The sequence below is a fragment of the Myotis daubentonii genome, chromosome 2 (assembly GCF_963259705.1).
Source record: "Myotis daubentonii chromosome 2, mMyoDau2.1, whole genome shotgun sequence".
Taxonomy (NCBI): domain Eukaryota; kingdom Metazoa; phylum Chordata; class Mammalia; order Chiroptera; family Vespertilionidae; genus Myotis; species Myotis daubentonii.
The window spans coordinates 697489-723160 of NC_081841.1; the positions used below are offsets into that span (position 1 = coordinate 697489).

At 50.4% G+C, this 25672-nt stretch overlaps 5 protein-coding genes across 6 annotated transcripts in view; 1 reads left to right on the top strand and 4 right to left on the bottom strand.

Annotated features, from left to right (window-relative positions):
* The window catches only part of LOC132226850 (zinc finger BED domain-containing protein 4-like), a 26824-nt gene extending 23687 nt beyond the window's left edge, over nucleotides 1–3137 (bottom strand). For both annotated transcript variants that reach the window (XM_059681329.1, XM_059681327.1), the window contains exon 1: nucleotides 3054–3137. The gene's annotated coding sequence lies outside the window, so the exon portion shown is untranslated. The remainder of the gene's footprint in view (nucleotides 1–3053) is intronic.
* The window catches only part of ZBED4 (zinc finger BED-type containing 4), an 11908-nt gene extending 5733 nt beyond the window's left edge, over nucleotides 1–6175 (bottom strand). Inside the window, exon 1 of the mRNA XM_059681326.1 lies at nucleotides 6045–6175. The gene's annotated coding sequence lies outside the window, so the exon portion shown is untranslated. The remainder of the gene's footprint in view (nucleotides 1–6044) is intronic.
* TRABD (TraB domain containing) overlaps nucleotides 1–25672 on the bottom strand; it is a 255195-nt gene that overhangs the window by 202790 nt on the left and 26733 nt on the right. The gene's annotated exons all lie outside the window — the stretch shown is intronic.
* LOC132225932 (basic proline-rich protein-like) lies at nucleotides 5593–25564 on the bottom strand. Its single transcript, XM_059680864.1, has 6 exons — nucleotides 25435–25564; nucleotides 24117–25278; nucleotides 8045–8141; nucleotides 7416–7481; nucleotides 6337–6910; nucleotides 5593–5822 (listed from the first exon to the last, which is right to left on the bottom strand). The coding sequence occupies exons 1-6, from the start codon at nucleotides 25562–25564 to the stop codon at nucleotides 5593–5595; spliced, it is 2259 nt and encodes a 752-aa protein (XP_059536847.1).
* Nucleotides 23953–25672, top strand: part of BRD1 (bromodomain containing 1) — a 38033-nt gene continuing 36313 nt past the window's right edge. Inside the window, exon 1 of the mRNA XM_059681321.1 lies at nucleotides 23953–24232. The gene's annotated coding sequence lies outside the window, so the exon portion shown is untranslated. The remainder of the gene's footprint in view (nucleotides 24233–25672) is intronic.

Genomic DNA, 25672 nt, shown 5'->3' on the forward strand with positions numbered 1-25672 from the left:
AGTACTAATCTTCATTTGAGACATGAGCTTGAACATGAGATAACCAAATGGTAGGGAAGGACAGGCTCCTCTTCCTGGAAGTCCAGCTCATAAACCGGGCGGCCCTTAGGCACTGAGCCACAGCATCCCGTTCCACACCTTCTCATGGCGGAGTGCACACAGGCATGTGCTTCACTGCCTGCCAACATCCAAAAGAGATGCCCCACACAGCACACCCCCGTGAAGGAGGCGCACCAGAGATCACACATGAATATGGTCAAGCTTCCGGGGCAACTACAGACTTGCAGGGAACCAAGGACACAGGAACACATCACACTCACCAGAGGACCACGATCAGCAAAATCTAGACTGAGGAAGATGGGTCCAACCACAGGGCCTCCTCCACAAATTATGTCCATGGAGGTGAAAGAGATGATAAGAGACTTATGTGTCATATAATCAAGCAACACTTTATTATGTGGAGATGCACAATTCACCCATGAAACCCTGAAGAAAAGAGGGTAACTGCCATAAAAGTGGTCAGCAGTTACTTTTGTCAGGAAGGAGGGAGGGAGATGTGATGGGCAGGACACGTTGCGGGATTCTGGTGAGCCAGCAAAATCTTTATTTTTTATCCTATCCTGAGGATATGCTATTGATTTTAGAGAGAGGGGAAGGCAGAGAGAGAAACCACAGACAAAAGAATATTCATCACCCTGGCCGGTGTTCCTCAGTGGTTAGAGTGCTGGCCCATGTACCAAACGTTAGTGGGTTTGATTCCAGGTCAAGGGCATGTACCTGGATTTCAGGTTTGCTCTCTGCCCCCTGGTCAGGGTGAGTTTGAGAGGTAACGAATTGATGTGTCTCTCTCACTTTAATGTTTCTCTCTCCCTCCCTTTCTCTCTCTCCCCCCCGGCTCTCGCCCCTTCCAGCCCCTTCCACTCTCTCTGAAAAGCAATGGAAAAACTATCCTCTGGTGAAGATTACCAACAACAACAAAAGAATATTCACGAAGGGCTTTTAAACATGGTACCTTATTCATTCTAAGGGGGACAGAGGTGACTCGAAACACAGATTTGAACTGCATGGGTCCACTTATAAGTGGATTTTTTCAATAAATACCTGTAGTACTATTTCTGATCTGTAGTTGGGAGTCCATGAATACAGAGGGCCACTGTATGTGTTGATCTACACCATTTTATACAGGGAAGCTGAGAGCATCACAGTGTGTGTGTGTTCTGGAACAGATTCCCTGTGGATACCAAGGGCCAACTAAGTTTTGGGGGAATCCAACATTATCCATGGATTTTCAACTGCATGGGGGTTACTGCTCCTAACCCCTATATTATTCATGGCCAACTGTGTATATCAGTGATGGCGAACCTATGACACGCGTGTCAGAGGTGACAGGCGAACTCATTTTTTTGGTTGATTTTTCTTTGTTAAATGGCATTTAAATATATAAAATAAATATCAAAAATATAAGTCTTTGTTTTACTATGGTTGCAAATATCAAAAAGTTTCTGTATGTGACACGGCACCATAGTTAAGTTAGGGTTTTTCAAAATGCTGACACGCCGAGCTCAAAAGGTTCCCATCACCGGTGTATATTAAGGACAAAAAGAACTTAAAAAAAAACAACAACACTTAAAACTTTCCTAAGTAGTTTCATTAGTAGTAGTAACGTAGTTTTATAAGTTAGCAATTTTATTGTACGTACATTTTAGCATAAAACAAGTAATTATGTCAATGGCATTAAGAATCAAGATTTTCAGGATAGAAAAATGATACAAATTTTACAAATTCAAGAAATTGTTCTTGCCGGTTGCTCAGTGGTTAAAACATTGGCCCTTACACCAAAGGGTCTTGAGTTCGATTTCCCATCAAGGTCATGTACTTCGGTTGCAGGTTTGATCCCTGGTCCCAGTGGGGGCAGGTGGGAAAGCAAGAAATCAATGTGCCTCTCTCACATCAGTATTTCTCTCTCTCTCCCTCTCTCTTCCCTCTCCTCTCTCCCTTCCTTCCTCCCTCCCTTCTAGTCTCTCTCAGAAGCAATGGAAAAAATATCCTCGGATGATGATTAACGAAAAACAAACAAAAAAAATAAAAAAATTTAAGTAAAACTGATTTTAAATGTGTACTAAAAATATCAATATGAACTCATGATGTTTAAAAATATATTTCCTAGCTCTGTCCACCAGAGAGGTAGGTGCTCACAGCAGTAACACAGATGAACATTGTGAACACACCTGACACCTTGGTCTCTAAGCTCCTTTCTGCACTAAAAGGAGCCAACGCCCCCCTGGAGAAATGGCTCCCTGCAGGTGTAGGAAAAGAAGGCCCAAGTCCAGAAGGAAGTGCTCCCAGACGGGGCTGAGTGGGAAGGGGAATCTCAACTTATCACAGTTATACTCAAAATCAAAAACAGACTTTAATACATTACAATATAATGAATAAACAAATATCCCTTGCTTGCACTAATATTCAAAGAAGAAAAAGGAAGAATAAAAACATGGAGCTGAATATTACAGCCAGTTGCTTCCCCTGAAAAGTGGTCATAAAGGGAGAGAATTCACCACATGTCCTGTCTTTTAAGGACATAACGAATGAGGAACAGACGAAACAACAGCAGCATTAGAAAGTTGGCATCAGAGCAGAGGACAGCCTCTGAGGACCGTGTGGAGCAATCAGCATCACCATGTGAAAATGTGCTGCCTTTTGGGGCATATACATGGGGCAGCCAGATTCAGAAAGAATGCAAAACATAAATAGAAACAATAGATTCTGACAGCTCAGGCCAACTCCTGAAATTTAACAAGTGCCTTAAAAATCCAAGAGCAATTAAAATACTGACAGTTGCTGACTCTGAAACTACCTGTTTCGGGCAGAGAAACTCATAAGGAAACCCAGTGCAGGCAAAGAGAGTGAACGAGTCCCTACCCAACATGGGGGGCTCCTTGGGGCCCACGGTCACTCCTCCACTCTGGTCCTCTCACAAGGCAGTCACACAGAAGAGATCGGCCTGAAGGGGCTGAAGCCCAGCGAGCACAAAGTAAGAGAAGGACCACACTGACCATGATCACTGCTCTTCACCGCCAACAGCTCCTATTCCCCATCTGGTTGGTCACTCTCCGAAAGCTACGAGGGGCAGGGACCTGAAACAGATACACACAGTCATCCCTTGGTGCCCACGGGGGATGGGTGCCAGCACCCATCTCAGATACCAAAATCCCAGCATGCTCGTGTCCCTTACATTACGGGCATAGTACCGTTGACCCCCATCCCCACCCCAGCAGTCAAAAATCACATATAACTTTTGATTCCTCCAAATTAACTATTCGTAGCCTACTGTTGACTGGAAGCCTTACCAGTAATATCAATAGTCCACTAACACATAGTTTATCCATGTATTTATACATTGTTTTCTTACAATAGAGAAAATATTAAGAAAAATTATGAGGAAGTACATTTACAGTATTTACTGAAAAAAAAAGCCCACATATAAATGAACCCTCACAGTCAAGCCCTGTTGTTCAAGAGTCAACCTGTGAGCTTTAGAGCATCTCTAGGTTCCTTACTACACCAACACAAGGTAAACAGTAGTTACACTGTATTGTTCAGGGGAAGATGACAAGGAAAAAGGTCTGTCCACGTTCAGTACAGGCACAACATGCGGCACCACAGGCCCAAGTACAAAGTACACATCAGTAGGATCGTCACTTTTCCCTAGCATTTCCTTTCCACCTGCCAGCAGATGTGGAATCCCCACATACAGAGGGCCAACAGCCTTCCTTCCCAAAGTAAATACTGCCTAGCAACTGCTTTGCATAGTGTCAGTCAACCCTAATAATTTACTTAAACATCTTTCTCCAAGGCATTAAGAATACTCTTGGCACGGCTTGAGTTACTTATGAATCACCTCATGTGCCTGAAAGAACAGAGCATGTTCACGTCCAACATCAGGATTTAACTGGAACAAGTGGTGGTGGTGGGGGGGTGTGGTGTGTGTGTCAAATGATCACCTGTCAAGTGGACTACAAGTCTGAGCTTCCTGCCAATAGAGGAGATGCACTGCGGCCTTTGAAACTTTGTGACGCTCCATAGAGTATCTCTAACGTGTCCTAGAGCTCTTCCTGAGAAAATGTGAATCATGACAAGCAGACATAATCTAAGGATTACAGCTGGCACATTCCGCGTGGACATCCCAGTGGGAACCCTCGGGGTTTGCAGCCAAACTCCTAAGCAGATTCCTCTCTCAAGACAACTTTGTTCAGTAACCAAAATTAATTCGTCATTGAAATCTGGCTCATTCATGGCACTTAAAAAAGAAAGGCCTACTAAGTCCTTCCTAGTGCCCTAATTTTATCACTGTTATTGAGAAAACATCAAAAAGTAGTATTTCTATAGTAAAAGTCACCAGGATGTCCTTGCTTTATTTAGCAAACTGGCCTCATTAAAGTCTAAAGTGGATTATTTAAAACTGTGCCCTTGCTCTGATCTGTCAACTTCAAAACAAATAACTTCCCTTTTTTACAAGCAGGAGAACGCGTTAAAGAGAAGCTTCTCCTGAAGGCTCAGCGAGGGCGCTCGTTTCCAGAGATGCATGTGCCACCCAGAATGCGGAGGGGCCCGGGGGAGCCATGGGGCTTGGCATGGAGTGGTGTGGTCACAGAAAAGGAGGAAAGAGGGCACACAAATGACTCTAAGTTGATTCAGGCCAGGTAAAACAACAGCAATGAGCCCTGGCTGGTTTGGCTCAGTGGATAGAGTGCCCGGCCTGCAGACTGAAGGGTCCTGGGTTCAATTCCAGTCAAGGGCACATGCCCGGGTTGGAGGCTTGGTCCCCAGTAGGGGGCGTGCAGGAGGCAGCCAATCAATGATTCTCTCTCATCATTGATGTCTCTCTCTCTATCCCTCTCTTCCTCTCTGAAATCAATAAATATATATATATTTAAAAAACAGCAATGGGAAAAACATTTGAAATTATGCTTAGCGATTTGAGATTATATATATATAATTTTGTTGTTTAATCCTCACCAGAGGATACTTTTTTCCATTGATTTTTTTTAGAGAGACTGGGAGGGAGGGAGGGAGGGAGGGAGAAAGAGAGAGAGAGAAACACCCATGTGAGAGAGACTCCTGGATGGGTTGCCTTCCGCATGCGCCCCGAGATCTCCCTGACCCCTGATCAGCGCTGAGGATCAAACTGGGAATCGAACCCACGACCCTCTGGTGCCTGTGGGCTGATGCTCTAAAGACTGAGCCACACCTGCCAGGCCAATTCGTATTCTTGTTCATTGACGTGAATGTCCTGCTAGACACACAGGAGCGCTGGGAGCTTCGGAAGCAACACACTCGTCTCATCGGCTCCCAAGACACATCGGTCAAGGCCCGGCTGCTCTTCCTGGAAATGCCAGCGAAAGTGAAATGTCATCGGGAGAAAAGTCCCCGAGCACAGGCTGTCAGGCAGCGGCGGCCCAGGGCCAGGCGCCTGGAGAGACACGGTCACCCCGCCGGCCCGGGACGCCCGCCCGCCACTCTCCCCGGGCGACTTCCGTCCCCTCGGCCCCGCGCCCAGCCGGACCTGCCCAAACGACCCACGCGGGGTCCCCGTCACGGCGGCACCCCCGGGGCACCTCTGCGAAGGCGCCTGTCCGCGCCCTGCGGTCCGAAAGGCCACCCGGCGTCCGTGCCCGGCGGCGGCCGGTCGGCTCCAACTCGGACCTCCTCAGGGGCTGCGTCCACACCCGCCCGCTCCCCGGCCCGCGCCTCGGGGCGGCCGTCCGTCCGGCGGGCTCCGCGCCCGCCCGCTGTCAGCCGGGGCCGGGCCGGGGGCGGGGGGGCTGCAGGACCGCGGCCCAGTCGGCGGCCGGGCGGGGTCCAGGCCCCGAGAGGCCGCGTCCCCCGGCCCGGCCCCGGCCTCTGCCCGGCGCACAGAACCGCGGCGGCGCGGCCGGCCTGTCCCCCGGCCCCGACCCCAGCCCCGACCCCCGACCCCCGGCCCCGACGGCCGTGCCGGGCGCGAGCTCGCGGCTGAGGCGGCGCCGGCTCCGTCGCGCACTCACCGCGGGCGCAGGGCTCGGCGGCGGGTCCCGCGGGCTGCGGACCACGGACGCGCAGGCGGACGCGCTCCCATTCATTAGTCGCGGCTTTGTCTGCCCCCGCGGCCCTCCCGCCGCCGCCGCCGCCGCCCGCCGCCCGCCAGCCGCGACGCCGCCGGACGCTGCTCCCCTCCCAGGGCCCCGCGCGGCGCGGGGCGGGGCCGGGGGCGGGGCGGAAAGCGCAGGCGCAGTGCGCTCGGGGGACCTGCGGGGCGACCAGCTCCGGGTGTCGCTGACTGACGGGCCCAGGGCGCACCGCGCAGGCGCAGACCAAGCGCTCCAGCCCCGCCCCCGCTCGCGTCCGGCTGGCTCCGTCCCGCGGGCAGGACCGCCGCGCAGGCGCAGTCTGCAATGTTCCCGCAGCTGCGAGGACCGCCCCTGGCGGGGCAATTGGGCGCTGGGCCAGGCCGGCAGGTGCGTGCGGGTGCGCCCGCCGCGGCCCTTTGGCGTGTCCGGCTGCGGGCCCGCACCCAGCCGGCGGTCTTGGGGCGCCTGAGCCTTGGGGACGCGAAGCCCAGCCGCGGAGACCTGCCCCGCGTGCCCTCCGCCCGGTGCCGCCGCGCCCCGAGGCCGGCTCGCCCGGAAACGCGCCCGGTGTCGTGCTTCCTGCCCCCGCGCTCCGAGGCGGTGGCGGCCACGTGCGGGGGGTCCGAGCCTGTCCCTCTCGGGAGCAGGTGCTCCGTGCGCGCCTCGTCCGCTGGGGCTGGGACTGAAGGAGCCCACGCGGAGGCGGCGGCACCAGCGAGGCCCCGGGCGGCGGCTCCTGAGCGGCCCCCGGTAGAGCCTGGCGGTGGCGGGTGCGGGCCGCGGGCCTCCAGCCCCGGCGGTGCCTGTAGGGAGTCCGGGCGTGTGAAGAACAGGCCCTAGTGCGCATGTCTGTTCGCCAGACTGTGGCTCAGAGGCCCCTGTTTCCTGCCCTGGTTTGGACCAGGCTTCTGTTGCATGAAATGGGGGGAATGTTCACATTGCAAGTCTCAGTGACTAGAAGGCGTTCGCTCGCCTACGCGGTGCCGCAGTGGTTGAGCTTCGACCTGTGAACCAGGAGGGTTATGGTTGGACTCCCTGCCGGGGCACAGGTGGGGTTGCGGGCTGGGCCCCGTAGGGGGCGTGCAGGAGGCAGCTGGCCTCGCCCTCCTTTTGCCCGGAGCCCTCCGGGACTCTCCTCCCCACCCTCCCTCAGCCTGGACACCCCCTGCTCTGTGGCAGCGCCCCTTAGGCCATGCCCTCCGCTGCGGCCCCAGGAGGCCGGCTTCACGCTGAGCCCCTCCTGGCACCCTCTTGGCACCCTCCATAGTTTAGTTGTCCCGCAGCTCAGTGGCTGGGTGGTATTCTCACCGACGGCTGCTCCTCCACACTCAAGGGGCCAAAGAGCCGCATGTGGCTCGAGAGCCTCCTAGAAAGCTGCTGGCACAGAGCAGTGCAGTCCTAACCCCACTGCCACCTGTGTTTGTGGGGCCCTCAGGGAACACTCAGGCTGTGATCTCACCTTACAAAATAGGCCAATAATTGTTGCGTGAACATCTTTTTAAAAATATTTTTTTTATTGATATCAGAGAGGAAGGGAGAGACGGAAACATCAGTGATGAGAATCCTCGATCGGCTGGACCAACACGGCCTGGTCTACAGAAACCACCACAGATGCCCACAGGCCTGCAAGCTGCTGGGCACCATGGTGGGCAGGGAGGTGGGGCAGGACCGGGAGACGCCAGGGCTGGCCCCCCAGGGGCGTGGCCCCCAGGGTGGAGTGGGGCACTGATACCAGGTGAACCCAAACTGCCCCCACTCTGTAACACCCCCCCCCCCACTGGGTACCAGCCCTGCCCAGCTGGGACCATCCCACCCAGATAGCTCCATCCCTGCCCTCCTCTCACGGCTCCTGCAGTGGGTGGGGCCTGGAGTGGGCGCTTTACCAGCAAAGAGGAAGTGCCCTTCAGCTTCCCTCTGAACCGTTTTTTCATCGTCACCTTTTGCTGTGAGAGGCAGCACTGCAGGCTCCCGCTGTAGAGTGCGAGGTGTCCCGCTGTTTGCCTCCGGGGCTCCTGCCTGGAGTGGCCCTCCTTCCTGGGGAGACGCAGCCACAAGGGTCTTAAACAGGGAGGGGCTGGGCAATCCCACTGCAGGGCTGGCCTCCCAGGGGCCAGCTCCCCCAGGGTGGGGTTGCACTTCTCGGTAGAACTTGCTGCCCGGGTAAGGATCACTGTGAAAACATTAGATGTTTTCATAAAGTCTTTCCCAGGCTGCACAGCCTGGCTTTGTTGGCTGCCCTTTTTTGCACAGCACAGGTGGGCACCCCGCTCTGGGGGAGGTGCCGCTGTGTCCAGCTCTCTATCATAGACCATTCACAGAGAAGCATGACTGTTCTCATGCTTTTGCAGATCCTTCTGTTTATTTCCTCAGAAATAATTCCTGCTCTGACCAGTGGGCTCAGTGGTTAGAGCATCTGCCTGCGCACAGGAGGGTTGTGGGTTCGATTCCAGTCAAGGGCATGTACCCGGGTTGCAGGTCTGATCCCCACCCTGGTTAGGGAGAGTGTGGGAGGCAAGCAATCGAGGTGAGACACATTGATGTTTCTCTGTCTCTCTCTGCTCTCCCTCCCTTCCACTCTCTCTGAAAAGCTATAGAAAAAACACCCTCTGGTGAGGAGTAACAAAAAAACTAAAACTAATAATAACAACAAAAAAGAAATAATTCCTAGCAGTGGAATTTTTAAAAAATATATTTTATTGATTTTCCACAGAGAGGAAGGGAGAGGCATAGAGAGTTAGAAACATCGATGAGAAAGAAACATCGATCAGCTGCCTCCCGCACACCCCCTACTGGGGATGTGCTCACAACCGAGGTACATGCCCTTGACCAGAATCGAACCTGGGACCCTTCAGTCCACAGGCCGATGCTCTATCCACTGAGCCAAACCAATCAGGGCGCAGTGGAATTTTTTTCATTGAAAAAGAATTTTTAACATATTTTTACTGATTTCAGAGAGGAAGGGAGAGGGAGAGAGAGATAGAAACATCAATGATGAGAATCATTGATTGGCTGCCTTCTGCATGCCCCTCACTGGGGAATTGAGCCTGCAACCTGGGCATGTGCCCCTGACCCGAATCGGCCCGGGACCCTTCAGTCCACAGGCCGACACAATATCCACTGAGCCAAACCAGCCAGGGCTAATTGAAAATTTTATGGAGAAGCACATGCAATTCTAAGATAAACACAGAAAGCGCCCTTGTGCGTGTTGGCTAGTTCCTCAGAGGGAACCTTTTATAAAACAGTAGAAGGTCAACCCCGGGACATTGACACTGATACAAGCCTCCCATCTTGTCCCAACTTCCCAGTCTTCCCTGTATCCCTATGTGTCTCAAATTCTGTACAATTTTATTTCCCTAGTTCTGTGGTCGGCAAACCGCAGCTCGTGAGCCACATGCGGCTCTTTGGCCCCTTGAGTGTGGCTCTTCCACAAAATACCACGTGCAGGCGTGCACGTACAGTGCGATTGAAACTTCGTGGCCCATGCGCAGAAGTTGGTATTTTGTGGAAGAGCCACACTCAAGGGGCCAAAGAGCCGCATGTGGCTCGAGAGCCTCAGTTTGCTGAGCCACAGTTTGCCGACCACTGCCCTCGTTGCTTCCTGCATCCAGAGTCCGGACACGAAGAGCCCCAGTGATGGTGGCTCACCGTGCCCTTCTGTAACCACACCCACCTCCCAGATGTCACCCATCCCTGGCAGCCACTAACCTGCCCTCGGTCCCTATAACGCTGTCATTTCAGTGCTCTGGAGGTGGAATCACAAAGTACATAGCTGTTTTGCCCAGCGTAACTCCCTGGAGACCCGCCAAGTTGTTGCATGTATCAATAGTGTGTTCCCTTGTGTTCGGAGTGGCATTTGATGGTGTGGGTGTACCGGTTTGTGTAACCACTCACCTACTGAAGATGGGTTGATTCCAGCTCTGGCCTATTACTGTACACATACTCCGTGTGGGCTGTGGTGTGAACAGAAGTCTTCATTCCTCTGGGATAGGTACCCAGAGCACAACTACTAGGCCATACAGTACTTGAGTGTTTAGTTTTTGAAGAAATGGACAAGTTGGTTTCTGTGGAGAGCGGCTACAGTGTTTTGGACAGGTTCAAGCCTCGGACTAATGAGAGGGCACAGTCCTCTCATGGCCACTTGCAAGTCCCACCCTGGAGGGCAGGGCCCTCCCAGCACAATTCTATCCAACAACTATAGCTGAAAGCTTGAGCCTATGGTCCGAACACGTGACCCCACATGCCTGAGTGATGTGGGCTTGACAGAGTTCAGGTGCATGTAATTGAGTAGGATCAAAACCCACGAGAATGTTGTAAACATCTTGACCAAGCCCTTACTTTGCCTCGTGGAATCTGGCTATGAAATAAAGACATGGCTTGTGGGCGCTGGCGCTGTCTCTCCATCCGGGAGCAGCGTCCCACCCAGACCCAGCCTTTATTCTCTTGTCTGTCTTTTCTCCATCCTTCACCACCCCCTCTCAGGGTCACTGAACTTGGCTGAGCTGGCACGGCACATAAGGCGCCCTGGGGCTGAGTATGCCATGGCCGTGCCGGCTCGCCACAGGTTTCCAGAGCAGCGGTACCATCTCCCACCTGCGCTAGCAATGTGTGAGTGATCAGTTCCTCACTTGTGGGCACAACCTTTTATTTCATCACTAGAGGCCTGTTGCACGAAAAGATTCGTGCAATAGGCCTTCCCTTCCCCTGGCTGCCGGCACCGGGTTTCCTCTGGCACCTGGGACCCAGGCCTTTGCTCCGGCTGGAGCCACCTTCAGTCTTCGCTCTGCCGCTTCGTGCCTATGTATGTAAATTAACTGCCATCTTTGTTGGTGGTTAATTTGCATATCACTCTGATTAGCCAATGGTGGGTATAGCAAAGGTACGGTCAATTTGAATCTTTGTCTATTATTAGATAGGATTATAGTAGGTGTGATAGCTCATAGCACTTTTAGTTTGCATTTCCCTAGTGGCTAATGATGTCCAAACTCTGCAGCCAATGATTGGATAGGCCCATTCACGGTATGGAGGGCAACCTGCTTTACTCAGAGTCCCCTGGTTTTATTGTGAATCACGTCCAAAAAGCACCTTCACAGACACATGCAGAACAATGTCTGATCAAATTTCTGGGCACCATGGCCCAGCCAAGTTGACATGTAAAATCAACCACCACAGCCCTCTCATTACTTTTTTTAAGTCTGTAGGGTCTGGAGTGATACTGCCCATTTCATTCTTTATATTGGTAATTTGTCTACTCTTTTTTTTCTTGTTAGTCTCCCCTAAGGTTTGTCAGTTGTATTGATCTTTTTCAAGAACCAGCTCTTTATTTCTTTGATTTTTTTTTCTTGTTTTCCTATTTCCAATTTCATTGATTTCTGCTCTTACATTATTTGCGTCCTTCTGCTTGCTTTGGGCTTATTTTGCACCCTCTCTCCCCCCAGGTTCTTAATGTGGAAGCTTAAATGATTGATTTGAGACGTTCACTCTTTTCGCTGGTGTGTATTTAGTGCTGTGGGTTAGATTTTTCCTCCCAGCCCTGCTTTCGTTGTGTCCCAGACATTTTGACATATTGTATTTTTATTTTACTTAGTTCGACATTTTAAAAATCTGCTCGAGCCTTCCTCCTGAGCCATGACTTATTTAGAAGTGTATCCAACTATTTGGAGATTTTCCTGTGGTCTTTCTGCTTTTGATTTCTAGTTTGATTCCATTATGACCAGAGAACATACTCTGTATGATTGAAATCCTTTAAAAAATTCTTGAGGTTTGTTTTTGTGAGCCAGAACATAGTCTACCTTGATTAATGTTCCATGGGTGCTTGAAAAGGACATGCAGTCTGCTAGTGGATGGAGTGTTTTGTAAACGTTGTTTAAATCTTGTCAAGTGAGGGTGGCATTGAGATCTTCTGTATCTTTATTGACTTTCTGTCTAGTAGTTCTATCAGTTGCTAAAGGAGGGTGTGGAATCCCCAACTATATATAATTTTAGATTTGCCTATATCGCCTTTCAGCTCTATCATTTTTTGCTTAATGTTTTTGAAAACTCTGTGGTATGATGCATACACATTTAGGATCACTATGTCTTGCAGATGGATTGGACTTTATTGATTGATTGATTGATTGATTGATTGATTTCAGAGAGGAAGGGAGAGGGAGAGAGATCTAGAAACATCAATGAGAGAGAATCATCGATCGGCTGCCTCCTGCACGCCCCCCACAGGGGGTGGAGCCTGCAACCCGGGCATGTGCCCTAGGCCGGAATCGAACCCGGGACCCCTCAGTCCGCAGGCCGACGCTCTAACCACTGAGCCAGACCGGCCAGTGCTGGATTGGACCTTTTATCATTATGTAATGTTCCTCTTTGTTCCCAGGAATTTTCTTTTCTTTTTTTTTAATTGTCTTATTGCTTAAAGTATTACAAAGAGTATTATATATCCCAGGAATTTTCTTTGCTCTGAAGTCTACTTTACCTGATTTCAGTATATAATTAATAAAATCATAGTATATATATTATTTAATAAGTAATAAACTATGCACACTCCTGCATTTTTATTAATGTTCACATTTATTATATTTTTATTATTTTTTATTTTTTTAAGTTTTAAGGTTCTGTTTAATAATATAAAGTTGACATATAAAGTTACAAGACAGATCACAGACTGAAAAAAAATATTTTCAAACATACAAATTATCATGGATTAGTATACATAATATATATGCATATGTATGTATGATATGTATGTACATCTACCATATATATATATTTTTTTCTTTTCTTTTTTTACCATATATATTATATACTAGAGCAGTGATGGCGAACCTTTTGAGCTCGGCATGTCAGCATTTTGAAAAACCCTAACTTAACTCTGGTGCCGTGTCACAAGAAATTTTTTGATATTTGCAACCATAGTAAAACAAAGACTTATATTTTTTATATTTATTTTATATATTTAAATGCCATTTAACAAAGAAAAATCAACCCAAAAAATGAGTTCGCATGTCACCTCTGACACATGTGTCATAGGTTCGCCATCACTGTACTAGAGGCTCAGTGCACGAAATTCGTGCACGGGTGGGGTCCCTAGGCCTGGCTGGCCATCAGGGCCAGTTGGGTCCTTCTGGCTGCCTGCCAGGGCCTTCCTTTGTTTTGCGCCGCCCCCTGGTGGTCAGCACAGGTCATAGTGAGTGATTGAACTCCTGGTTTCCCGATTGAACTCCTGGTTTCCCGGTTGAACTCCTGGTTTCCCGGTTGAACTCCAGAGGGGACACTTTGAATATTAGCCTTTTATATATGTAGATATGTATATCTCCTATAACTTATTTATTTATTTATTATTTTTTAATATTTCAAGAAAGACAATCTTAAATATAATGTCACATGCAATAAACCTTAATATTGCAAGAAAAATTATTTTAAATAATGTTACATGCAATAAACACCAATTATTCAAGACAACTATCTTAAATCTAATATTACATGCAATAGCCATAGCCAGTTTGGCTCAGTGGATAGAGCATCTGCCTGCGGACTGAAGGGTCCCAGGTTGGATTCCGGCCAAGGGCACATGCCTGGGTTTTGGACTTGATCCCCAGTAGGGGGCGTGCAGGAGGCAGCCAATCAATGATTTTCTCTCATCATTGATGTTTCTATCTCTCCTTCCTTCCTCTCTGAAATCAATAATGAAATATATTTTAAAAAATATTACATGCAATAAACATTAATATTTCAAGAAAAAGATTTTAAGTCTAATAATATTACCAAAACTGTACTAACATACTATGATACCACAAAAGTCGTAGGAAATATTAAAAATCTGCAAATAACAGGATTACTTCTATTACATTCTAAAATATTTTTTTCTCTGGTTCCATTCTTGTTTATGTTTATGTTGTTCATTATATTCCACAAGTAAGTGAGATCATGTGATATTTATCTTTCTACGACTGGCTTATTTCACTTAGCATGGTGCTCTCCAGGTCCATCCATGCTGCTGTGAATGCTAAGAGTTCCTTCTCTTTTACAGCAGCATAGTATTCCATTGTGTAGATGTACCACAGTTTCCTAATCCACTCATCTGCTGATGGGCACTTAGGCTGTTTCCAGATCTTAGCTATGGTGAATTGTGCTACTATGAACATAGGGGTGCATATATCCTTGCTGATTGGTGTTTCTAGTTTCTTGGGATATATTCCTAAAAGTGGGATCACTGGGTCAAGTGTGAGTTCCACTTTTAATTTTTTGAGGAAATGCCATACTGTTTTCCACAGTGGCTTCACCAGTCTGCATTCCACCAGCAGTGCATGAGGGTTCCTTTTTCTCCTCATCCTCATCAGCACTTGTTGTTTGTTGATTTGTTGATGACAGCCATTCTGACAGGTGTGAGATGGTACCTCATTGTTGTTTTGATTTGCATCTCTCGGATGATTAGTGACTTTGAGCATGTTTTCATATGTCTCTCGGCCTTCTTTATGTCCTCTTTCGAAAAGTGTCTATTTAGGTCCTTTGCCCATTTTTTGATTGCATTGTTTATCTCCCTTTTGTTAAGTTGTGTGAGTTCCTATTATTTTATTTTAACCTACCTATGTCATTATGTAGGAAGCGAGTTTCCCATAGACAGCATGAGTTGGGTTGTGTGTTTTTTTGTAATCCACTCTGGCAATCTGTGTGTGTGTGTGTGTGTGTGTGTGTGTAGTATTGATTTCAGAGAGGACGGGAGAGGGAGAGAGATAGATACAATGATGAGAGAGAATCATTGATCGGCTGCCTCCTGCATGTCCCCTACTGGGATTGAGCCCACAACCCAGGCATGTGCCCTTGACCGGAATCGAACCTGGGACCCTTCATTCCGCAGCCCGACGCTCAATCCACTGAGCCAAACCAGCTAGGGCTGGCAATCTGTGTTTTAATCAGTGTATTTAGGCCATTTACGTTAAATTTTTTGATATATTAGGGGTTTAGTCTGTCATTTTATTGTTTTCTGTTTATTCCCTCTCTTTCTCATTCCTCTCTCTCTCTCTCTCTCTCTCTCTCTCTCTCTCTCTCACCTTTCTGTGGGATACTTGAACATTATTTAAAATTCTATTTGATTTTTTCCTACTGCTTTTGAGCATAACATTTTGAATAGTTTTCTCAGCGGTTATCTGGGTATTGCAGTATACATACACAAGTTATCAAAGTCTACGGATTTCAGTTTAGCACTTTGAGCAAAGTGTAGAAACCTTACTTCCACTTAGCTCCCTTTCCCACCTCCATTTAAAAAATATGGACATCTAAAATATTTTCTATTTATACATTTAGTTTCATATCAGGTGGTTACAAGTTTTGCTTCAACAATCCAATGTGATTTAAGAAAGTTGTAATAAAAGGATAATCTATTATATGTACCCTTATTTTACCCATTCCAGCATTTTTCTTTACTTTCTGAAGTTCTAAGCCTTCTGTTATATTTTCTTTTCGGTTTGAGAAATTATTTTAGCTATTTTTTAAAAATACATTTTTATTGATTTCAGAGAGGAAGGGAGAGAGAAGTAAAAACATCAATGATGAGAATCATCGATCAGCTGCTTCCTGCATGCCCCACACTGGGGATGAAGCCTGCAACCCGGGCCTGTGCCCAGACGGGGAATTGTACCGGGAGTGACCTCTGGTTCACTGGTCAACACTCAACCACTGAGCCATGCCCGCTGGGCTTCCGTCAGCTACTCTTTATAGGTAGTTCGGCCAGTGACAAATTCTTTTAGTTGTCTTTGTCTGTGAGTGTTTTCGTTCCCGCCCCCCATTCCTGAAGCATACTTTCACTCGATATAGAATTCATGGTTGACAGTTCTTTCCTTTCGGCACTTCAAAAATGTGTCACTTCCTCTGGCCTCGTGGTTTCTGATGAAAAATCCACTGTTCTTCCAATTGTTTTTCCCTTAAAGGCAATGTGTTGCTTCTCTATATTCATTTTCAAGATTTTTCCCTTTTCATTAGTTTTCAGAAGTTTAGTTATCATATGCATGCCATAGATTTCTTTGAGTTTATCTTGTTTGGGGTTTGCTCAGTTTCTTGAATGGGTAGGTTTATGTATTTTGCCAAGTTTGAAAGTTTCTGGCATTAGTTCTTCAGATATCTTTTTCAGTCTCATAACTTTCTTCTCTCCTTCTAGGATCCAACGATACAAATGTTAATTTTCCTTTTGATAGTCCCACAGTTTCCTGAAGCTTTGTTATTTTATTTTTTCAGTTTATTTTCTCTCTGTTTTTCTGATTGTGGAAATACTATTGTTCTATTTTCTAGTTCATGGAATCTTTATGCTATCATATCAAGTTCTATGGAGGCCATTGAGTTTTTTAATTTTTATTTTGGTGTATTGTGTTTTTCAGTTCTATAATTTCCATTTGTTTTTTTTTAAATAACTTGTTTCTTTGCTAAGATTTTCTCTTTTAAAATTTGTTTCCAGGTAATTTGTAATTGCTTGTTGAAGCATTTTTGTGATGGTTGCTTTACAATCCCTGTCAGATAGTTCCAACATCTGATTCATCTCAGTGTTGATATCTGTTTTTTTTTTCTTATTCAAATTATGAATTTCCTGGTTCTTGTTATGACAGTAATTTTGTTTATTTTAAGATAAGTTTTTGTTGATTTTTAGGGAGAGAGGAAGGGAGAAGGACAGAGAGACAGAAACATTGATGAGAGAGAAACATCGATTGGCTGCCTCTTACATGTCCCCCACTGGGGATGGCGTCTGCAACCCAGACATGTGCCCTGACTGGAAATAGAACTGGCGACCTCTATGTGCGTGGGACAATGCCCAACCCACTGAGCTGCACCGGCTGGGCACTATTGGCCATTTTACATCTTTGGAGAAGTGTCTACTTAAGTCCTTTACCCATTTCTTAAAAGGTGGTTTGTTCATTTTGATTGCTGAGTTGAGGGAGCTTCTAAACACAGGAGTGGCAGTATCGCTTGGGCTGTTGTGAATAGAAAAAATATAGAAGTGCCTGGTGAAGCACAAAGACTAGTCAGAATACTGAGATAACCAGGTGAGATAGGGTAGTGACTGACCCTGAGGTAGTAACAGAGGAGGTGACATGGGGCTGGTTCGGGACACATTTTCAAGGGGGAGCCTATAGGCTTTGCTGTGGCATCAGATGTGAGCAGCAAGCATTCCCTTTCATTCAGGAAGCATGAAGTCACCACTTACTGAGAAGGTGTAACTGCCATAACAAAGAACCACAAACTGGGTGCTTAACAAACAAAACAGAATTTTTTTTGTCTCCTGGTCCTGGAGGGTGGGAGTCTGCGACCCAGGTGTCCGCAGGGCTGCATTCCCTCTGAAACCTGAATGGGAGGGTCTTCCTGCCTCTCCCAGCTCCTGGTGGCTGGTGGTCCTTGGCTCATAGCTGCATCCTGCCGATCTCTGCCTCCGTTGTCACATGTCCTCCTCCTCGTGTGTCTGTGTCCGCATTCTCCTTTTCTTATACGGACAACCGTCACTAGATTAGTGTCTACCCTAATGACTTCATTTTATTTAATTTAGTAGGTACAGACCCTACTTCCAAATGGGGTCACATTCGCAGGTTCTGGGGGTTAGGATGTCCGCCTATTTTTGGGGGGACACAATTCAACCCATAACAGATGGGGAGGACAGGCGAGGAGAAGTTTGGAGATGACGGCCAGGCGCTCGGTATCAGGCATGTCAAGTGTGAGATGCCGACTAGACATCCCAGAGGAGATGCTCAGGAGGCAGCGAGATAGGGGAGCTGCCAAAGCATAATTTTCAAAGAGTTAAAAATAGGACTCTCCAGCTCTCAAGTAAGGATGCGTCAAAGATTTATTTAAATCATTCACGAGGGAACCAGCATGACGGCGAGGCTGCTTCAGAAGCTTGGGGAGAGAGGGAAGTATGTGTAGTAGATGAAAAAGCTTGCTTGAGTAAACCTGCTAATTTAGTTTAAAAGCAAGCCACTGGTCTGCAGGGCCGTGAAACGGCAACCTCTCCTAACTGTACTCTTTTCTACAGACAGAAATCATTTGTACCATTTACTGCTGGGCATTGCTTTCAGGCAAGAAATCACTTTACCAAGCCGGCGTTTTCTACAAGTCTGCCCTCGCTGAGTGGCAAAAGAATCACAATCGATAGGAAGTAACACGTTAAATGGTGCCTCAGAGAATCAGAAAATTTCCCTGGCAGGTCTGCTGCCCAGCTCTCAGCCTCCTCCCCAAAGAACCCATTTGCTATCCTTCTGGCCTCTTCATGTTTCGGAAAATTTTTATCAGGTCCCCTCCCCCGCTTCATGATGATAACCTCCAAAGGTTCTTCTTGAGCACAGAAAGCTAGGCGTATTGTGTTTGGGCCTGATTCATCCACACAGGTGCTGTAAGAAGGGGCGATTCACACGCAGCAGCCTCTGGTTGGGCCGGCACATCTAAGCCTCATGGTGTTACCCAACACAGAGGCCGGAAATTCAACTTCTGTCTGGAGATGTCATCATAAGGAATGCAGGACTGGGCCTCTGTTATGCCTGAGATTTTAACGTCTCTTATTTGCTTTTCTCTTCCTAGGTTACAAAACTGAACCAAACCTACCTTCTTCAGATTTGCCTGCACTGCTGTGAACGCAGGTATATTTCTATCTTCTCAAGGCCCGTGGTGTCGGCCACAGATCCTACTTGTAAGATCAATGTGGGTCTAAGGGCTGTGTGGTCGTTGGTTCAACACAGATGCCACAACCCTTGTTCTAAAGCTGAGAAGGCCACATGGAATCACATGAGATATATTCTCAAATACTACGGCAATGTAAGGCCTTGGTTGCACAATCGATTTGTCTAATTATATGCTGGTAAAAAGGAGGACTGGTTTTTGTTGAAACTATGCAAATAACTAGATTTATATTAAAAGTGAAGAGCCAGGAAATAGGGCATTAAAAAAAAACACACACAATACAGTGCCCTTCTCCAGGCCTTTGTTGGGCCCAAGCTTTCAGCAGAAGATTTAATGGTGAGGGGCTGTGATGGGGTGGGGGTGTGATGTCCCCAGAACTGAACCTTTGGCGGGTGCATCTAATGGGGGCGGGGAGGGGGAGGTTTGATGTGTCTGGGGACAAGTTTCTGGCTGTTATGGCCCCAACACACAGTCAACTGAGCCACTAGGTGAACTCAGAGAGGTTTCTCACTGCTGAGAGTCATACAGGAAGGGGGAAGGAGAGAATGAACTCTGCTGGGTTGGAATTGGAACTATCAGTATGAACTCAAGGTTTGTTAATAGATTTTGAAGAAGGTCGGGGGGTGTGTGTGTGTGTGTGTGTGTGTGTGTGTGTGTGTGTACACTTAGACATCTCTTTCCGAGCTCTCTGCTGAGTGTAAATGGACTCACACTTTACATTACAGTCCTCTGTGAGCTGTCTCTCCCATTCAGTAGTACTGTTTGAGATTCAGCACCTGGCTCCAAGTGTTGCAACTCATTCATTGTATGGACACGCCTCATTTGATTAGCCGACATTTTTGGTAATAAGGACAGTGCTGCTTTGATGAGCAATTGCCGGTTTCTCTAGCCCACATCCAGGCATGAAATTTGCCGAGGAATCCGTTTAACCCTCAGCTGGGAGTGGGTGTGCACTGGCATTTTCCCACAGTGGCCACACGACTCCTCCCATACCCCATGCTCCTCTTAAGATGTGATCGACGCTTCTCTCCACAGGAAGTAGGGGTTGGTGTCCTCCCCATGTCTCGAATCTGGACAGGCTTGTGCAGAAGCGATGCTATGTGACTTCTGAGGTAACCATGTAAAAAGTGATGCAGACCTGGAAGCCCAGTGTGCCACCTTGCAAAATAAATAAATAAATAAGTACAAATAAAAAGTGATACAGGTCCCACCTCGTTCTCTTGGGATTCTTACTCTTGGAACCTGACCACCATCCCACAAGGAAATCCCCAAGGCCCAGAGCCCATCGCCCGAACCGGCTCACCAGCCACACAAGTGCACCATCTTGGACATGGCCCCTCCGGCCATTAATGGAGATGCTCTAGCTGGCACTGCATGGAGTAGACCAGCTGAGACTGCTGAATCCTGCTGACGTAGTAGATCCATGAGCAAAGGGAATGACTGTTGTTTTGAGCTATGATTGAAGTTTTGGGGTGGTTTGCTATGCAGTGATAAGTGATACACATGCCCAACTCCATTCAGTAATTCCGTATTATTTACCAGGATGATTGCACCACCTGACATTCTGGCCAGTAGGGTTCAGTTGACCCATCTTCTTGCCATCACTGGGTATTGCCAGACTTTAACATTTGTGCTAATTTGGTGTGGTTTCAGTTTGTATTTATAAAATTACCAGTGAAGTTATTGGCCCTTTCCATATTCTTCTCTGTAAGGAGTCTGATAATGTGTTGTGTTCATCATTCTATTGGCTTGTCTTTTCCTAGTGGATCTGAAATGATTCTTTTTATATTCTGGATAGTAATCATTTGCAAAGTACATTTGTTGCAAATATCTTTTAACTTTTAGTCTTTTGTTCTTTATTCTCTTTATGGTCTTTTGAGGAGCAGAAATTGTATGATGTATGCTTTCCATTCTTTTGTTTTCAATCTCTGTGACATTTTTAGGCGTATTTCTTGTAAACAGTATTTAACAGTATTTATATTCCAATTTGAGAGTCTCAGACTTTTAATAGAGGACTTTAATTCAATCATGTCTCCCATTACTCAAACATTTGAATTTATTCCTTATATTATGTTCCTAATTTACTACTAGAGGCCCGGTGCATGACATTTGTGCACTGGGAGAGGGGCGGGGAAGCAGGAGGTCCCTCAGCCCGGCCTGTGCCCCTCACAGACTGGGACTTCTCGGGGGATGTCTGACTGCCGGCTTAGGCCTGCTCCAAAGCGGGCCTACGCCAGCAGTTGGACATCCCCTAGGGGTCATCAGCACTGCCTCGGAGGTGGGAGAGGCTTCCGCCACCGCTGCTGCACTCGCCAGCCATGGGCCCAGCTTCTGGCTGAGCAGTGCTCCCCGTTTGGGAGTGCACTGACCACAAGGGGGCAGTTCCTGTATTGAGCATCTGCCCCCTGGTGATCAGTGCATGTCATAGTGACCGGTCATTCTGCTGTTCGGTTGATTTGCATATTAGCCTTTTATTACATAGGATGCATTTATTTTTTCTTCTTTTTGTGGACACTGTCAATTTTTTCATTTCAGTCCCCTCCCCCCCCCAGCTGTCTTGAAGTCTGTAAATCCCGTTTCCATTTTTTTAGTGGAAACTTGGATATTTTAATATTTTAAACCTTTTTTTCTGTATATTCTAATATCCTTTGACAATACCAGAACTTTAGTACACTTTTACTTCCTGCTCCCTTCTCCTTTTGTCATAGCCATGTTCAGCTCATCTGGGATTTTCTCTCAAGTTGTCATTTGATTTTCTTTTAACAGTCTGAACTGGTTTCTTTGCTGGCATCCACATCTTATTCTCAGATTCACCTTTCATTTTGCTAGGGTATATCTTTCATTAATTTTTTAGGAACTTTGTGTGAGGTAAACTTGGATGTTTACAGGCTATGAAATACCCTGATTTTGCTGTTTCACTTGCAGGCTAGTTTCACTGGGTATGGAATTTAAGGCTCAAATCCCTTAGAATTTAGCCAGCTGCTTCTTTGCCAAGAAACGATCTAGGCTTCTCCCTCCTCTCAAAAGAACTGACAGTCAGGTTCAGTCTGATTAAAGATCTTTCCTCTCTGAAGGTGTCTGGGCTCAGCTCTTCATCCTTGGAATTCCCGAATGTCATTGTGACAGGCCTGTGGTCTTTTTTTTTAACTCCTTGGACAAACTTCCATCCTGTGAGAGGCCATTCTTCCCTTCTTTCTCCTGCTCTGTGGTGCAGGGCTCTATTGACTTCCGTCTTCTCTTTCATGAGACTGTCTCCTACAGGCGCTCTGTGTCGTGAGACTCTCCAGCTTGTTGGTGTTGCATCAGGCTTGCCCAAGGAGGAGGACAGCAGGATGCAGGCCCGGCTCGCTGGCTCTCCGTTGCTGGCTGTCCCGGCCCATCTGGACGCAGAGAAGCAGGCATCTTTAGAGCAGAGGAGGCCCTTGCAGCGCCTGTGTCTGGTGCAGATGTGCTGGGTCTGCCCCATGTTGGCCCAAGGATGTGTTTGGAGGGACACCAGCTTTGAGGTTGGGCCTAGCTCAGGACTGACCACTGGGTGGTGTGAGCTGCAGTCCTTAGCCATCCTCCAAGCCTCACTTCTCAGTTCATACACTGGGTGCAGTGGGGCACAAGTGCTGGTCAGCAAAAGGCCTGTGGGGCCCCACCCCCCACTTCGGACACTTGGTGGGCAGGGGCAACCCACTCCTGTCTGGCATTTGGTGGAGGAGCCTAAGCAGGTGACCCTGCTTTGCCTGTTGTGGGGTAAGATCTGACCAGCTCAGAAGGACCCTTGGGTGTATGTGGGGATGTCCATTCTCTTCCTGAGCAGCCTCCCTGATTTCACAGGCTGGGGGCCCACCTGTTGGCACCTTTCCCCTGTCTGGGTCTGGGCTGCCCACACAGCCAGTTCTGTACTAACAAATCCTCCAAGAAAACCAAGGAGCCCAGCCAGTGTGGCTCAGTGGTTGAGCATCGACCCACGAACCAGGAGGTCACAGTTTGATTTCTGGTTAGGGCACCTGCTGGGGTTGTGGGCTCTATCCCCAGTGAGGGGCATGCAGGAGGCAGCCAATCAATGATTCTCCCTCATCATTGGTGTTTCTATTCCTCTCTCCCTTTCCCTTCCTCTCTGAAATCAATAAAAGTAAATATATATAAAAGCCTAAGCAACCATCGGACCAGTAGCTAGGATGCACACTGACCACCAGGGGGCAGACAACGCAGGAGCTGCTGAGCTGCGGTGACTTGGCCGCCGGGGTTCTTGGGTGACGCACCCAGAACCAAAGAGAAGGGAGCCCGTTTCCGGGGTGCGTCACCCGAGAACCGCCCTCTCGCAATCCGGGACCCCTCGGGGATGTCAGAGAGCCGGTTTCAGTCTGACCCCCGCAGGCCAGGCCAAAGGACCCCACCAGTGCACGGATCCCTGCACCAGGCCTCCAGTATTTACAGAAATATAAAGAAAACCAAGGAATCATCTAGGTTTTTCCCTCTTCTCAGAACATTTTGGGACTTAATGTCAGGATGAACACTGTCACATAACCACTGAATTTTAGAGTTTAAACAAGGTTCGGGAACTTAATTTCCAACAAGCTGGGCTTTGAGGCTTGCACGGGGGCAGACCCTCCCAGCACCCCGCCCCCCTCCCCCCAGGAGCCTCCAGACACTGCGATCCATCGGGGGATGAGTGCTCCCACTCGCTTCTCCCCTCCCCCGTCCCAGGGCCGCAACCCCACCCCGTGTCCACTGCCCTTCTCCTCCGCCCACCACGGGGGTCCCCTTCCTCTAGCCCCGCCCCAGGTGGCCCTGTCCAGAGTCCCCTTGCTTCTGGTCCAGCCCCCACACCCACTTCTTAGGTCTCCTTCCCGCTGGGGTCCCCCCAGGCACCCCCTCAACCAGCACCCCTCAGGTCGGTCCGCTCTGCTCCTTCCCCCTGCGGTTGCCCAGAGAGCCCCAGCCCTGGGGTCTACCCTCCCTCAGCCCCGCACACTCCCTTCCCCCTCAGCCCAGCGCCCAGCGCCCTCACACGCCCCTCATCCAACTTCCGGCCTCCCCTCAGCCCCGCGCCCAGCGCCCCTACAGGCCCCGCCCCCTCTCGCCCGCTTCCGGCCTCCCCTCAGCCCGCGTCTGGCGGCCCCTCATAGGCCCCGCCCCTCACAGGCCCCGCCCCCGCGCCGCCCCCGACGTCGCGTCACGGCGGCGGGCGGGGCACGTCCCCACGCAGCGCGCCGGGCGGAGCGCTCGCCGCATTGTTTCCTCCGCTGGGGAGCGAGCGAGCCGGCCCGGGCGTCCGAGCACCGAGCCCGCCCGCGCCCCGCTCCCCTTCCCGCCGCCGGCCCGGCCCCGGCTCCCCTCCCGCCGCCGCCGCCAGGAGCCCCTGCCGGAAGCCCGCGCCCAGAGCGGCGGCGCCGGGCCTGCGCGGCCGTTGGCGGAGGAGCCGCGGGCGCCATTAGCGCCGCCTCGGCCGCGCCGGCCCCCGCGCCCGCCCGCCGGCTCCCGCGGCCCCGAAGGTGAGTGGGGGGGCCGGGCTGGGTCGCCGCCGCCGCCTCGCGGGCCCCGGCCGCCGGTGCGGGCCGCCGCCATGTTGGAGGCCGCGGCGGCGGCGCATTGTCCGCGGGCGGCGGCCGCAGGGCGCGAAGCCGGGGTGGCGGCGAGGCCCGGCCGCTGGGAGGCCCGGCTGCGGGATCGGGGTCGTGGGGCCGAGGCCGGGCCGGGGTGGCGGGGCGCGGGTGGCCGGGTGTGGGCCGGGGGTCGTGGAAGCCGGGGGTCGGGGCGGCCGGGGGTCGGGGAGGCCGGGGATCGGGGCGGCCGGGGATCGGGGCGGCCGGGGATCGGGGCGGCCGGGGCGGGGGCCGGGCTCGCTGCGGGCTGGTTCCGGGCCCGCCCGCCCTGCAGGCCTCCGGCTGGGGCGGCGCGGGGGCGGCCTCTGCGGGGCGGGACCGGCGCGAGAGCGGGCCGAGCCGAGCCGGCCGGGCGCCCTGGTCGCGCCCGCGGGTCTCCTTATGTAACAGACGCTTGGACGCTCCGCCGGGGCGGGCACCTGCCCGCAGGCCCGACGGCGAGGTTTCCTCCGGGACCGGGAGCCCGACGGGGGACGGGGACGCCAGGTCAGGCCGCCGGGGAGGGTCCCTCCCGCTTCCGGGCGGAGTGGACTCGTGCCCGGCGCCGGGCCCTGCTGTGCAGAAGGAACTCTGTGGAGGCCCCGTTTGCAGAAGGTGCCGCTGGGAGCGCAGTGGGTTCCGACCCCCGCCCGGTCGCCGCCTCACGCGGGGGGTAGACTTGGCTGCTGGCTGCTCCCCGGGCCTGAGCGCCGTCGTCACGGCACAGCCCGGAGGTGTGCGCGGCTCCTGCCTCCACTCACAGCCGGGCCGCGCGGGCGCCTGTGGGGGACGCGTCCAGGGCAGGCTGACCCCTGACCTGCGAGCTGATCGCAGGGTGGAGTCTGCCCCTCCTGGGCCCACACGGCCTTCCCGGGTGGGCGTGTCCAGCAGAATGGTGTCTGGAGAGGCTTTGCTGCTTGTCCTTGCTGGTCCCTTCCCCCTGGAGATGCGGGTCTCTGTGCAGAGTGCCCCGGGGCGGCTGGAGCCAGAGGGCCGAATGCAGAGCCTGCTGGTGTGGGAATGGTGGGCAGGCGGGTGGTGGGTGGTGGGCAGGCAGGTGGCCGGTGGTGGGTGGTGGGCAGGCAGGTGGCGGGTGGCCGGTGGTGGGTTACTGTGCTGGGCGGGGCTGCTCAAGGCCTCCTTTCCCATCACAGGGACATTGCCAGGTGAGGAGCGGTCCCGACCAGCAGGTGGGGGGTGAAGTTCCCCTAGAAGGGCGTCGGGTAGAGCTTCCGCGCCCATCGGGTTGGTGGGTTTGAGGGTGGGTTGTCGGTAGAGCTACCGGGTACTGGACTGTAGAGGAGAAAATTACATGTTTGCTTTTAATCCGGTGAGTAAGCAGCTGTTGCT

What these genes read in the sequence shown, in the direction of transcription:
- LOC132225932 (XM_059680864.1), bottom strand. Translation starts at nt 25,564, where the DNA reads ATGGGCGCGGAAGCTCTACCCGACGCCCTTCTAGGGGAACTTCACCCC. An exon ending in GCTGCCTCTCACAGCAAAAG is followed by an intron (nt 7,482 to 8,044) that starts GTGACGATGAAA and finishes CTGTGCCAGCAG; the next exon opens with CTTTCTAGGAGGCTCTCGAG. An exon ending in GCTTGGTCTGCGCCTGCGCG is followed by an intron (nt 5,823 to 6,336) that starts GTGCGCCCTGGG and finishes GCGGTCCTGCAG; the next exon opens with CCCCCCCGCCCCCGGCCCGG.